We start from the raw sequence: 15332 nt of genomic DNA on the forward strand, positions 1-15332 counted from the left end.
CACTGAGAAAACAGAGTGTGAGGGAGGGACTTTTGCTTACCCTTCAACGTTTGACAACATTGGTATGCATTACAAACCTTGACGCATGTTAACAAAATCGAAAATTGTGCACAGAACAGCAATAAGCCTGAAACGTAAGCCTCTATTAAGCCTGAAAACTACAACTCCAAGTAGTTGCTATGCTTTATTGTTTTGCATGCTGATGAAACATTTTGTATGTGAAAAATGAACACATCTTAGGTTCTGTGTGGTTTCAGCGAAGGAGCCCTGGACAAATGCGACACGGCGGGCAGGGGAGGGGGCGGAGAAAGAGATGGCCTGGCCTCGACAGCAAACCTCCTTGTTCCTCATCCTTCCAAAGAAAGGGGCGTGGACAGGGAAAAGGCCACAGAGTATTAGGGGATGTTAATAAATTGTCCTTTCAGAGTCTTCCCACCCGAACCATTTCCATGAGCTCTCAAAGTTCGAACTAGACAACGTGCAAGGGTTTTGCATATCAGTTCCCGCGAGGACAACTAGCCCTTTGCGGTGCATGCTGCCTTTTGGAGGAAGGCGGGAAGAGGAGAAGGAGAGAGTGATGGACATTCATTACAAGCTCCACTGTAAAACTCAGGGCCAGCTCCTAAATCAAGTGAGTGGAAGCAAGTTGATGCCAAGCCCTGTGCAGCGGAGAGGCAGGCCAATATAACTCCTCGCAAAACGGCAAGAACAGTTTTAATAAAGGCGCGGCTTGAAGATCTAGTCCTTCAAGTAAATGTGCGGCTGGTTTCATGAGACGGCATCTCTCGGCTGTAAAAGCGGTCACTGTAGATTCCTGTGCGACTGGGGCTCGATGAGATTTGCGTCATTAAGCTTCACCCTGGCAGCTAAAGGCCTTTTATGTCCGAAGAAGCCCACATGGGGAAGGGGACATGGGGCTGTGCCAGGTACATGCGCTTCCCCGTGAGGCTCCTGACTATTTGAACATCTGTATGATTCCTATGAATGGAGGCCAAAGGTGCTACAATACATTATTTTAGCTCTCCGACGTTGGATCGTTTGAAGTGATTTTATATCCAGATATTTAATACCCTGGATGTTGGACGGTGCAAACGTCTGAACACATCTTATGTTCTGTGTGGTTTCAGCGAAGGAGCCCTGGACAAATGCAACACTGCGGGCAGGGGAGGGGGCGGAGCGGGGAGAGGGAACAGACGGAGGGAAGGACGATAAGGGGAGGGGGGAGGAGTAATGCGACACGGCGGGCAGGGGAGGGGGCGGAGCGGGGAGAGGTGCGACACGGCAGGCAGGGGAGGAGAGTAGGAGGAGGAGGGGGGAGGAGAGTAGGGGAGGCACGGCCTAGCGGCCGTGCAATCAAGAAGTGAGGGGGCGGAGCTGGGGAGGGGAGCTGGGGATGAGAAATGCGACGTGCGGATGCGGCAGGCAGAGTAGGAGGAGGAGGGGGGAGGAGAGTAGGGGAGGCACGGCCTAGCGGCCGTGCAATCAAGAAGTGAGGGGGCGGAGCTGGGGAGGGGAGCTGGGGATGAGAAATGCGACGTGCGGATGAGGGAACTGATGTGCACGCGCTTTTAAGCTCAATGCGCATGCGCATTGAGCTTAAAAGTCACGGGCACTGCAAGGAATCGCCACGATTCCTTGCAAGTTGGATAAAGAGTGGATAAGCCCCCATAGTCTCGCTTGCTCGATGCGCATGCGCATCGACAGGCGAGACCTAAAAAGTGGCCTACATTCAAGAGGCGTGGCCCATATTTAAGGGGCGTGGCCCACATTCATGGGGCGTGCCCTTTCATGAAACAGCATTTGCACAGACAAGGAATGAAAGTGGGAGGATACTGTTCTTGCACACGACACAGGGCCAAGGTGACAATGGCCTACATGCTGAGCAACTAAAAAAAATAGCAAGGCCCCTTTTTGTCACAAAATTATTCCAGCCCTCCAGCACAGGAGCACCTGAAAAGCAGCAAAGCCCCTGCTATTACTAACCTACTCAGCCCTCCCCAGACCTTCAGCTCAGGAGCACATGAACAGAGATAAGGCACCTGCAATTAGTAAATTAATCAACCCTCCAGTCCTTGGGAAAATGTCCTGGCAGGGGAACAAAAAACACAGCTTTCTGGGTCATCCAAGGTAGCCAGGTAGCCAGATAGCCAGAGGTGAAGCTGGTGCATGGGAGGTGCCTTCCCAGTGTGTTCTGGAAGTTTGAGTGTTTACCATTTACTGTAGTATTACCCTTGTACCTGTGTATGGTACCCTTTTGTAACTTGCACAAGTCACTTTTCTCTTGTAACACACTGTTTGCTACCTTTCACTTTTGTTTGCTTTAGATACTTGCACAAGTGCCACCATTGCCTACGTAACGTTTGTTCTTGTGCTGGAGTGTCTGCCATTAATTGCAGTATTATACCTCTACTTGTATTTTGTACGCTTTGTAACCTGCACACATATCTCTTTTTCCTCCTGTAATGTATCGTTTGCTCCTCTTGTATTTTGGTTGCTCACTATTGTCACTTTTGATTCATGTAACTTAACGTTTGCTTTTGTAATTTGTCCACTTATAATTTTCTCCTCATGTATTATTGCTGTTCCTAGTGTGAAGCGCTCTGACACCTTTGGGTAAAGTCTGCGCTATATAAAATTGCATAAATAAATAAAACAAAAAAATTCCAAACATCACCAGGCCCCCACAGCAAGACCCATTCTTCCTCGCCCACTATGCCCTGAATGTAAAGGGCTGTGGGCGAGGTGTTAAGACTAACACCGTTTCTGGGCTGCATGGGCGCCAGGGGGCCGAGGTGCAAATGGCTCAAAGGCCTGAGAAACACCTGGCCCCCAGGGAGGCCGATTATTGCAAACAATCACCCCTCCCCAGCCCAGCCTCAGCTTGATTGCTTGGCAGGGCAGGGCAGGGGTGATGGAGAGCCCACAGCTGACAATCGCTGTCTGGCCGCACAGCGAGGCTGCTTTCATTTTCTCAGTCTCTGTCTCCGTGCACTCTGTGGGTCGTTTTTTTTTCTCCCCTTTCCTAGTCCACTCTCTGTGGACTGGGACAGGGGAGAAAAAAACGGCCCACAGAGGGCACGGAGGCACCGGCCCTTCGGCCCATTCCCGAATGCCCGCCTTGCCAATCCGCCCCTGGTCCTGCATTATGCAAAGGCTAGGTGCAAAGCAGCTTTATTTGGAAACTGGAGTGAAGTGTAGTTCAAAGTAAGTGTTCCACAGGCCTGCTCAAATGTAATGAAAGGGGCCACCTTGTTCATTTTTGACCTCATTTATATGCTGCATGTAAAGATGAAACTTATTAAAGGAGACAGAAAGAAAGAAAGACTAATGACCTGTCAACCCATCTTTCCAAGTACTTCCTTGGCCTAGACGTTGGTGCACTTTAGTTTGAGCTTAAAAAAATCCAGTGTGAAGCACCCTGTGTGACAAATGAGCACAAGCTGCAGGTGCTGCCCGCGAGGCCTGCCAGTGACTGAAGACGTATGGGCGTAAAGACTGACATCTGCCCTGTCCAATCAAAACTTCAAGGAACTGCCCTGGAGAGCAGGTGCGGGGCTCTGCCTCTTACTTTCCCACTGATGGCCTCATGTTGAGGAAAACCTGGGTGATCCCTGGATCTATTCATTTATTGAGCACCAGGTAGCTGTTGGTCCCAGTTGGGAGCAGCTACTCAGGGGCGTAACGCAACCCCTGCAGCCCTCTTGGCACAGGGAGAACCCCTCACCCCTACAGGAGGTACCCCTCACCCCTACAGGAGGCATCCTATCAGGCCAAGTCCAACTGATATCTGTGATATATATGAAACTCGGGGGTGAGGGCGGGGAAGGGGGACTTTGTGCTACACAACTGTTGCTACTGAAAAGGAAACTTGTGACACTGCAGCAGGGAAGGGAGACTGCACTGGGGTGGGTGCAAATCCTGTCATACTTAGAGTTTCTAACAAAATATTAAACTCAAATAATAAAACAAGCATTTACAATGCAACAGTCTCGCCTTTTCCAAAGTTAGAGCTATTGGCATTGTAAATGACAACATTTTCATTTATGTGTTGGTTTTGAAAACAGATAAATAAAAGGCATTGCCATTTACAATGTCAATAGCTTAATCTCTCGCAAATGCGAGACCTATTGCATTTGCACCCACACACAGAGAGCCCCCCCACAAACACACACACAGAGCACCACACACACACAGAGCGCGCCACACACACACACACACACACACACACACACAGAGAGCGCCCCACCACTTTCAATTGTCAACTGCCACCACTGGTGCCAAGTCTCCAGTAGGAGAGTAATGCCACCCCCAGGGGCAGATCCTGAGCCCCCCCTGTAGGTCGCCTCCGTCACCACTTCAGGAGACAGGGGGTGCAGCCGCAGGCAGAAAAGACCGACGTGCACGGACAGTACAGCAAAGCGGCCTTCCTTGTGCATGAATGGAACATAGATAGTATCACGGGTAAGAACAGAAACACGGAGGAGCGCTGAAACGTATTAACAAGAAAAAGATGCAAAACCAATCTTGAGTGAAGGACTGGCGTCAATGTAAGCACGTTGTATAGTCGTGTGGGGAGAGCAAAGCTACAGAATATCTAAGGGCTAGAAAGATATACATGGCTGTGGTAAAGTTGATAATCTACTAACCAGCTGCTTGACAGGCTCAAGGAGCGAACATTATCGCTATGGGCGTACCTGAAGACGAGCAAATGGGTCCGTATGATAACGTGACCGGAGAAACAGTGTTAAACCGAATGCCGGTTTAAATGGGAAAAGGTGAGCCGACATCGCGTTTGTTTACTAAAGCGTCCGCACGTAATGGATATAAAAAGGAGGACCACACCAAGACGACCAGCTTGTGTGGGTGGCAGGGGAGCCAAAGCGAGGCCGCCATTTTGAAACAGTATAGAAAGCCTATCAAATGTTAGTAAACATGAAATTATAACACCGAGGTCTAACATTGGAGCTGTAATGAGAATATTGTCCCAAGAGTTCATAATTAGTGGGAATTGTGCTAAAAAGTGGTGGTACAAACATAATTGTTAACAGAATGTTGGCGATCTGTTAGGAAGTAATAAAGAGGTTCTACAAAGAACTAGTAGTGTTAATATAGATGAAAAATGTTGAGCCACAACCGAAAAATAGTTGTATTGTAACAAAAAATAGAGAGTGTAAAGATATAAAGTACAAACAAGTTTAAATAAACAAGCGTTGTCAGAGCCGCCCCCGTGGGAGCAGAGGGAGGAGACTGCGAGCAAGAGGCAGTATGAAGCTAATTGTTAACAGAATGTTGGCGATCTGTTAGGAAGTAATAAAGATGTTCTACAAAGAACTAGTAGTGTTAATATAGATGAAAAATGTTGAGTCACAACCGAACAAGTTTAAATAAACAAGCGTTGTCAGAGCTGCCCCCCATGGGAGCACAGGGAGGAGACTGCGAGCGAGCGGCGGAGCTGGCACAGACTGACGAAAATACAGCCCTGGAAAAAAAAAAAAAAGGAAACACCCACAATGGCCCACCTCTACATGACGGCAAAAAGGGCGGGGCTTAAAAAAAAAAAAGACAGAAACGCCCACGAATCTGCTCCAAGACTGATTGACATCATTCTCTTCCAATGGCTGGCCTCCATTCATGGAGCTAGCCAATGGAAGAGAGAGGCGGGCTCAACCCCAGTACTGAAAAACTAAATTTCTCAAGCTGCACGACACTGCTGCGCAGAGTACGACTGTCGAGACCTAACAAAAGATATTTTCAACACAGTAAGGGAGCTATCTAACCCTGATCGTGTGACCCTCCTATCCCTGCCACACAAACTATGTAATAATTTAACTCCCTTTTGTTTTTGAGATAAAATTAAGAAAATTCAAGAATCCATTGATTCCAACCACAAGCATGTGGAACAATTGTCAGGAAACACCATCCCGGACTCCATGGCTACCTTCTCATGTCTAAACAAAGAACAGCTCTTGGAACTTCTAAATAAAGTAAAATCCTGCTCCCCTAAAGATGCCTGTCCCCCTCATATACAAAAATCTTTTTTTTCAGCATTTCCGGAGACTAGTCTCTCTCAACTGAATCTTTCCTTAATCCAAGGGATGGTACTGCAAGCCTTTAAAGGAGCAGAGCAGTGATTATTCTGCTTCAGAAAAAACAAGGTGATGACCCTCAGAGGCTGGACAACTATAGGCCTATATCCCTTCATCCCTTCTCCCCTTCCCGGCCAAACCATTAGAGACACATGTAGCCAAACTTCTTAGCACCTTCATAGAAGGCACCATTTTCTTAGACTCCCATCAGGCAGGTTTCCGCTCATCCCACTCCACTGAATCTATTATTCTATCCGTCATGGATGACTTAAAAGAAAGGCTGATGAGGACTGCACTCCGGTCTTGATTCTGCTGGACTGGTCTGCGGCCTTCGATACCGTCAACCATGACACTCTGATGGAACGTATTGCTGCAGCAGATTTCAGAGGTGCTGCCCTAAATTGGTTTAAATCCTGTTTAGAGGACCGGAAGCAATCAGTGTGGCTTTCGCCTCACAAATCCGGCATTGTCAACACGAACTGAAGAGTAACGCAGAGTTCCTCTTTGTCCTCTCACCTCTTTAATGTATATATTCGCCCCTTCATATTCACGCTCCGTCAGATTTATAAATATGCTGACGATATGCAGATGATCTTTTCCATCGATGATTCTACAAACTCCAAGGAGTTCCTCAGGAATACCATGCTGTTCATCAGGAACTGGATGAACAAAAATCAATTAAAATTAAAGTCCAGAAAAACTGAAATCATCATCCCTAACAAACTTTCACACTGGACTCCTGCCCTTTGGCCCTCCGAGTTAGGCCCTGTTCCTACCCCTAAGAACTCGATCAAGAGCCTAGGCACAGAAATCGACGCAGTTCTCACCATGAACTCGCAGATTGGGGCACTCACCTCTGCCTATTTTTATACAACTACGGATATTGCGAGAAATCAGAAGGTTTTTCAGCAGAGTGGCCAGCATTCAAATCATGATCGCCTTGATCCTATCAAAAATAGATTATGCAAAAGCAATTTACCTAGGTCTTCAGTGCAACCAGAAACACAGTCTGCAGCTGATACAAAATCAGGCAGCCAGAATTATCTATCAACAAGGCAGACAATGTCACGTCAAGCCGGTGCTGAAGGAGCTCAACTGGCTTCCAGTGGAACAGCGCTCCATGTTTAACACAGGATGCATCCTGTTCAAAGCTATACGTGGTATTGATCCAACGTACATATCCACTAGAATTCACAGATACTCTCCACAGCGCACTCTAAGATCTAAGCACATGAATCTATTGGTGGTTCCTAGATTCAAACGCAAACGGACAGGAGGGTCGCGTTTCTCAATACAGGGCCCCAAATTTGGAACACTTTGCCCACTTTTTTGAGACTAGAAACAGACAATATGCGCTTTAGAAAAAAGCTGAAGACCTGGTTTTTTACCCAAGCTTACAGCTCGACAAGGACTCTTCTAAACAGGTGACTCCAAAGGAGAAAAAAAAAATGGCAAGAGACCTGTTGGTGAACGTGCGCTCTACAAATTTTCAATAACATAACAGTTACAGGGACAGCTTGAAGCTGTCTTGGGGCATATCCTGGGACTGGACTCTACAACTGGGAGCAATTTTAAAGAGGGTTTCAAACTTTTAAATCTGAGACATAACATTGTAGCACATAAACATAACAACACTCATTTCGAGGGACACGTGATAAGAATAGTTGTGGATATTTTGAAGTGATATCAGATGTTATGACCTGCAGAGGAGAGGCACAGAATGTACCTAAAAATTGGAGGGGACAAATATACTCGGTCACTTATTCTTCCTATAAAAAGAGGAGGGATTACATGGATTGCTCTAGGAGTCCTAATGCACTGCAATAAGGCTTTTGTGGAGGGGGTACCTCTTGATGTATGGGAACCAAGGCGATAACAGGAATGACTATTGCCAGAAACAGGGTATCCAATGATGATTATTATTATTATTATTATTATTATTAAAAAAATTTATAGAGCGCGTAGTCACCCTGAGGTATCCCAGCGCTAAAAATCCCTACACCAGTGGGGGCGGGGGTAAAAGAGGGGAACAGCAATTTTGGACAGAAGCACTTTTAGACAGAAGCAATTAAAAATAAAAGTGGTTAAAAGTTGTTTTAAGGGAACAAGTGAGTTTTGAGTCGTTTCCTGAATCGTAGGTAGTTTGATTCTTTCCTCAGATCTCGATGATGGCAGAAACTTCTGTGGGGAAATCATGGGAGTTACTAAAACATACATGGGAGCCCCGATCATATAGGCTGTAGGACATGAACTGTGTTTTACACGGATTGATGACCAGGCGCGAGTTTCTTTCCGTGTGTTGCACCCTCAGGGCAGCAATGGGTGTGGTGGGCACTCAAAGGCCAAATTTACTGTTTTAACGTTAAACCTAGATTATTGTGAAAGTGCAACTTTACCCAATGTAATCAGGAGCCTTATTTAATATTTCAACTCCAGCTCTGAAATTTGTTAGAGAAAATTAAACGTTTCTCCAGTATTTTAAGAAAGAGTAAAAAAGTGGTCATTTTGCATTGACCAAAGTGCTGCCCTAACGACACTGCTGCAGACGAAAAACTAGGAATCCTGGCACCACCTCGAGTTGGGAAGTAAACCAGGTACGACAACCTGCCATTAGGGAAGTTATGGGAAATGTGGAACTGCTTGATATCTGTAAAGAGTTTAACTGTGCAAATAGCTACCAAAGCAGAACAAAGAAAGAGCAACCGGGTTGAAAGGGAAAATCGTTCCTTTAGAATGCTCAACCACTCACAGTGTGATTGCAGCAGGAATATGATCTGATCAAAATCCCAAGAGCAGGGCTCAGAGACTTGGAGAACTGGGATTATGAGCGGACAAGGTTTACGTGGTATAATGCTGATGTTAAAAGAGGGTTATTGAGCAGCTGTAACGTAATGGTTTAATTAGGGGCGATGCCGAACAATGAAAACAAATGCAACATGTGGGAATAAAGAAAACAGGCAATACAAATTCAAAAGGAAAAAAGAACAAAAGGAGAGAGGCAAAGGGGAGAAATGGTAAAATAATGAAGTGCAAGAGAAAGGATTGATTAGGAGAAAAACCTGTGTGGGGAGGAAGAAAATAGTGGGAGAAAAAGATTGAGAGCCAAAACTGAAATATACAACGAAATGGAGAAAAGAACAGGAGCAAAAGACAAAACATGATAAAGAAAAAGGGAAAGAACAAGGAATGAAAGAAGTAAAGCAGAGAACAATGAAAAAGATAAAAAAATAAGAGAAACAGGAAAGAGAAGAGTAATACAAGAGAAATAGAGAAGTAATGGAAAATCATAAGAAAACCTACACTAGGAAAGAAAGAACAGGAATCAGAACAAAAAACGTACAAGATATTGAAGATAAGAAACTCACCTTGTGTTTTTTCTGATGTGACTTTTGAAAAGAGGGATACTTGGGAGACAGCAACAAATGGGAGTCCGAAAACCTGCAGGAACACCCCCACTATGAACTCAGTCAGTAAAATAGCAAAAGTGCCTGCAACACATGGGAAAAAAATCAATAAAAATCAGTTCATTCCTCCATTCACTTTGCTACATCAGGACAAAAGTCATTGTCTATGATTTGCATATACGGTCTATGGGCCTGGTTTCGATCTTGGCAGACGAGTTACTCCATCACAACGGTGACGGATATCCCGTCCGCTGATATATAAATCCCATATGCTATAATGGGATTTATAGTTCGGAGGACGGGCTAACCATCTCTGTTGATCTAAATCAGACCCAAGGTCACTGAAGTAACCAGAGACAATGACCTAATGTATGATAAGGCAAAATACAGAACACCACTCCGCCCACCTCCTGCAGGGAGGTAGTAGATCCAGGAGTGTCCAGTGCAGGTAAGAGGGGTGGGGCGGGGGTATTTGACAGAGGATGCAGGGGAAACATGAAATAGTTATTTTTGCATTGCCGTGGTCTGTTGAATCCACTCCCCCTTACCTGCACAGGCCGCTACTGAGGAGGTCAACACAGAACAAACGCACCCGTAGCCCTTTCCTGGAGGACGATGCTAGATCACACACGTCAGGTATCATTTTTAGCAGAAGCGTGGAAATACACACTAGACGAATATTTGTTATTATAATTGAATAGCTCTCCATTTTTGACTCCAAATATAAGCCAGTGTGCAAGTAAGAACACATTTTGCAAAATGGCTTATGAATCAAAGGATAGCCATGGTAACTCCAAATTCAGAGTCTCACAAATCACCACTATCCCTAAACTCTGTAGTCTGGTTACATTTTAAAATGCATTGGCTTCTTTCATTTAACTTTACCATATGAATTGAAGCATAGTCGATGCCCAATGAAAAGTCATCATAATCTGCAGCTCTGTTGTTTGGCTCTGGGTACCACATATCTTTGTGAAGCCAACAAACACTACATATCTCTGCCACGTGAAACATCTTACAGGTGTAAAGTTATATTAACTGTATAAATCAGCCATCAGGGTAGATAATTACATATAAAAACACTTAGCTAATTCTATATTTTTCATTATTCTTTATTTCAACAACTAGTTTCTTTGGGTAATCCATCAGCGATCTACATATATGAATCTTTGCTGAATTTGGAATGTTGCCTAGGTTTCAGAAACATGTAGGTTTCCGGGTTCAAACATGGGTTTCAAACACGTTTCCATCACAGACTACAAGTTGGTTGAAACTATTAAAAAAAAAGAAGAAAATAGACTACCACTTAGAAAAATGCAAACACTGTGGTAATTTATGTTGTGGTTTCTGAAGGCTGGGTAATTAGTGATTGTATCACAGCAAACCTTTAGTTGATGTTAATTTAAAAAAAATGTTTTCTTGAACAGCCGTTTGTTCTCCCCTTTTTTTTTAAACGAACCAGCATTTTGCTATTTTATTTTTTGGGTTGCCTTTAGCAGAATACTCAAAGCCTGGGTACTTTAGAATGCCCAGCACATGGGGGCGATAAAAAGGATGCAACTTTCGCATGGATAACGTTTGTGGGGAAAAAAAAGTTGTGAAGGCTTAAGCGTGACCCAAACATCAAACAAATGGCTCAGTGCTGGGCAGGAAAAGCTTCAGCAGCTAAGGCAAGAGTATGGGACCAAACTAACATTTGAAACAGAGATGTTGGGTAGGAGAGGGCAAAATGGTTGCTGTCCCATTTATTGAATATCTAGGCGGTACTTTGACTGCATCTGGAAGACTTCTAGATTCCCACAAGTAAAACAACCACTGCACAAAACATCGGATGGTACACGGCCCAACACCCCAAGGAGGCCTCCCCACCGACCCTGGCCTAGGATCTGGAGCCATGCTGGGAGCCATTCTGTTTACATGGTTTCATTTTAATCCAGCTGCAGACATTATTTCTGGGACAAAGGAGTGTATTCTTGGTAGTCCCGTTTATGTTTCCACTAGCCCTGAGTGGCTTCAATCTGGTAGCTGGTCTCAAGTCACTATTGTCTCGGGTCAGACCAAAGGCAGTTCCTTTGACAGGGTTTCCAAAGCTCAGATCAGAGACGTTCTTTTCCCTCCAACATCAATCCCCCAGGTCTGTAAGGTGGAGTTACATCCTTACTTAGGCATACACTCTACATAAGCCACAAATAGCCCAACTGGGAGAAACAGAAACTGCTGCTATATATATAAAAAAGTTCCAGTTAAATGGTCCGTATTACGAGTGGTAGGAAGGGGGGGGGGGGGGGGAAGAGTGGTCATGAATAATATCTGGGTGAGATCTATCCCCTGCTCCCACCCCTGCAACCAGTAGGCTGCACCCCATGTTCTGGTTGGGCGCCTTTACATTGGCCCCTTTGTGGGTAGATGGAAAGGCCAGGCTGACCAAGCCCAGTCCCCCTTGCTGTGGGTGTTAGTAACACTCTTTCAGACACATCTTTCTACACTGCCCCTTAGATACAAACTTTTTAAAAAAATACAAAAAAATAGAATGCTCGAGGCCTATCTTTTCGAAGGGAAACATGAGCAGCATTAGGCCTTCCTCTGATAGTCTAAGAAAAGGAAACTCTGCCCAATTCTCACGTGGCTCGCTTCCTCTGGAAGAAAAGGATTCTAGAGCATGGACAGCGCCCACTTTTATTTTTATTTTTACCCTGCATTTGCATCACGGACTATGTGCAATGGAATCAAAACGTAATATGTGCGACGTACAGGATTTGTACATTATATTTTGTATTGGTAATTCGTAACAATAAATGAACGATGACGCTGAGAATCCACGGATTGCGGGCAGGGTGCGAGTGGCAGAACTAAGCAAACTGTTTCCAGGGAAAAAAACCCTGGGAGGCTTCATCTGTTCCTCATATTCCACTGGAGGTTGTAGGGGGCACAGGTGAAGCGTTCTTCCCACCAGGGGGCAAGGCTTATCTGTCAGGAGGGGAGGGGGAGAAGTCCCCAGCCCAGCGCTGCCAGGTTCACCTTGAGACCGGATCATCATTCAGCAATGTTTAACCTGATGTACAATACAGCAGCGCAGGGCATCAGAGGGATCGTGAGAAGCAACAGGTGCAAGTAAGGGGAAGCGAAAATGTGAGCATGCCCGCGTGACACAGCGACGTGCAGGCGGGCACGTCTTAGACCACTGTGGGCGCATTATCGTCCTGCCTGTGTGCTCGTAAACAGGCTCTTTTACAGCAACGTTTCCCTCGGCAACAGCAGTGACCAGTAGGTGGCGCAATATGTTAACATAGCCTTCAAAAGTATTATGGGGCATATGTATGAAAATCCGTTTTTGCGATTCTCAAATAGCGATTTTTTGAGAAACGCTATTTGAGAATTGCAAAACGGGATGTGTTTAAACATTTGCATTTTTTGCGATTTCTTAGTATTCCTTAATTGCGATTAGCAAATTGCAAAATCGCAATCAAGAAATACCTCCCCATTCATTCATATGGGCCAGAAGGCGCATAGGAATTAATGGGAAGTCATTCTCAATTTGCGATTCGCAATTTCAGAATCGCAAATTGAGAATAATATCAAGGGTGCAAGGGTGTCATAAGGACACCCTGATGCACCCCTAAAATGACCTTGTGCGCACACATGGCACCTTGAAAAATGCCAAAAAGTGCATTTTTGAAAGAAATCGCAGATAACCACCAACTCGAAGTTGGTGGTTATTTGCGATTTCTTAAGAAGAAATCGCACAACTTGGGTGCTTGTTGCATAGCATTTAAGAATCGCGATTCCTTAAATGCTTACGCAAAATTAGGTAATCGCAAATTTTGAGATTCCTTAATATTGGATGCGATTTTGCTCATACATCGAGTTTTGCGAATTTTTAGTTGCAAACCCTGCTTTTTTGCGATTCGCAGCGTTTGCGACTAAAAATTAGTTTCATATATATGCCCCTATTTATGTTTCTATTCTGGATCGTATGATTGTGGTGCCACAAAACTATCCAGAAGTAGGTCTCGGAAATCTCTGACAAAGCCTGATGCTATCACAATGTTTTGCCGCTGCCCGTACATACCAATGCCCTTCTGGATGGCATGGGGTAGTTCGGCCAACCTGATTGGCCACAATAAAGGGTCCCCAGAAGAGGCTGGAAGGACATAAGCAGCCAGGGAGGGTTTCTTCACCGCTAAGGCCTGAGTCAGGGTCATCTTTAGCAAAAACTGTAACCATCCACGGATGGTATACTCAGAAACGCATAGCAACATGTCAGATGAAGGCCAGTAACCTAGTGCTAACCATGATGTAATATACTGTAAAAGGAAAGATGGGCAACAAGACAGAAGCCTCTTACCCCATGACATACCACCACTGGCTGACGAGACTTCCTCCCTTGCCTCTTCATCTGCCTCTTCACCCGCCACAAACCGGTCCTCCAACACCATGAATGAGTAACAAGTCAACTCCAAACCTTTTCCCGAACGAGAATCCTATTCACGCCAGTTCTTCGGTATTGGGGGCCTGGGCTCGCGCTCTGTAGCTCTCTCACTTACTCACTATTTACGGCTCCTGCTCACGCCCTCTAGCTCTCTCCCATACTCAGTATTGAAGGCCCAGGCTCGCACCCCCCAGCTCTCTGGCTTCCTGAGTATTTAACGCCCAGCCCCCCCCCCCTCGCTTCCTCAGTATTGAAGGCACGGTCTCGCGCCCCCCAGCTCTCTGGCTTCCTGAGTATTGAAGGCCCAGGCCCCCCTCTTTCGCTTCCTCAGTATTGAAGGCCCAGGCCCCCCTCTTTCGTTCCTCAGTATTGAAGGCCCAGCCCCCCCTCTCTTTCGCTTCCTCAGTATTGAAGGCCCAGCTCCCCCCCCCTCCTTTGCTTCCTCAGTATTGAAGGCCCAGGCCCCCCTCTTTTGCTTCCTCGATATTGATGGCCCAGTCTCGCGCCCTCTAGCTCTCTCGCTTCCTTAGTATTGAAGGCCCAGGCCGCGCCCCCCCTCGCTTCCTCGGTATTGATGGCCCAGGCTTGCGCCCTCCCCCTCGCTTCCTCAGTATTGAAGGCCCCGGCTCGGGCCCCCCAGCTCTCTGGCTTCCTGAGTATGGAAGGGCCAGGCCCCCCCTCTTTCGCTTCCTCAGTATTGAAGACCCAGGCCCCCCCCCTCTCGCTTCCTCAGTATTGAAGGCACGGTCTCACGCCCCCCAGCTCTCTGGCTTCCTGAGTATGGAAGGGCCAGGCCCCCCCTCTTTTGCTTCCTCAGTATTGAAGACCCAGGCCCCCCCTCTTTCGCTTCCTCAGTATTGAAGGCCCAGGCCCCCACCTCTTTCGCTTCCTCAGTATTGAAGGCCCAGCCCCCCCCCCCTCTTTCGCTTCCTCAGTATTGAAGGCCCAGCCCCCCCTCCTTTGCTTCCTCAGTATTGAAGGCCCAGGCCCCCTCTTTCGCTTCCTCAGTATTGAAGGCCCAGGCCCCCACCTCTTTCGCTTCCTCAGTATTGAAGGCCCAGGCCCCCCATCTTTCGCTTCCTCAGTATTGAAGGCCCAGCCCCCCCCCCTCATTTGCTTCCTCAGTATTGATGGCCCAGTCTCGCGCCCTCTAGCTCTCTTGCTTCCTTAGTAATTAAGTCCCCAGCCCAGCGCTGCCAGGTTCACCTTGAGACCGGATCATCATTCAGCAATGTTTAACCTGATGTACAATACAGCAGCGCAGGGCATCAGAGGGATCGTGAGAAGCAACAGGTGCAAGTAAGGGGAAGCGAAAATGTGAGCATGCCCGCGTGACACAGCGACGTGCAGGCGGGCACGTCTTAGACCACTGTGGGCGCATTATCGTCCTGCCTGTGTGCTCGTAAACAGGCT

The 15332-nt window shown here is 46.4% G+C and overlaps 1 protein-coding gene across 1 annotated transcript in view; it reads right to left on the bottom strand.

The window, feature by feature from the left end:
- LOC147684082 (major facilitator superfamily domain-containing protein 8-like) overlaps nt 1-15332 on the bottom strand; it is a 113783-nt gene that overhangs the window by 12959 nt on the left and 85492 nt on the right. Inside the window, exon 10 of the mRNA XM_086944438.1 lies at nt 9452-9574. Coding sequence (XP_086800564.1) covers nt 9452-9574 — 123 coding nt within the window. The remainder of the gene's footprint in view (nt 1-9451; nt 9575-15332) is intronic.

This window comes from Lissotriton vulgaris, chromosome 11 (genome assembly GCF_964263255.1).
Source record: "Lissotriton vulgaris chromosome 11, aLisVul1.2, whole genome shotgun sequence".
Taxonomy (NCBI): Eukaryota; Metazoa; Chordata; class Amphibia; order Caudata; family Salamandridae; genus Lissotriton; species Lissotriton vulgaris.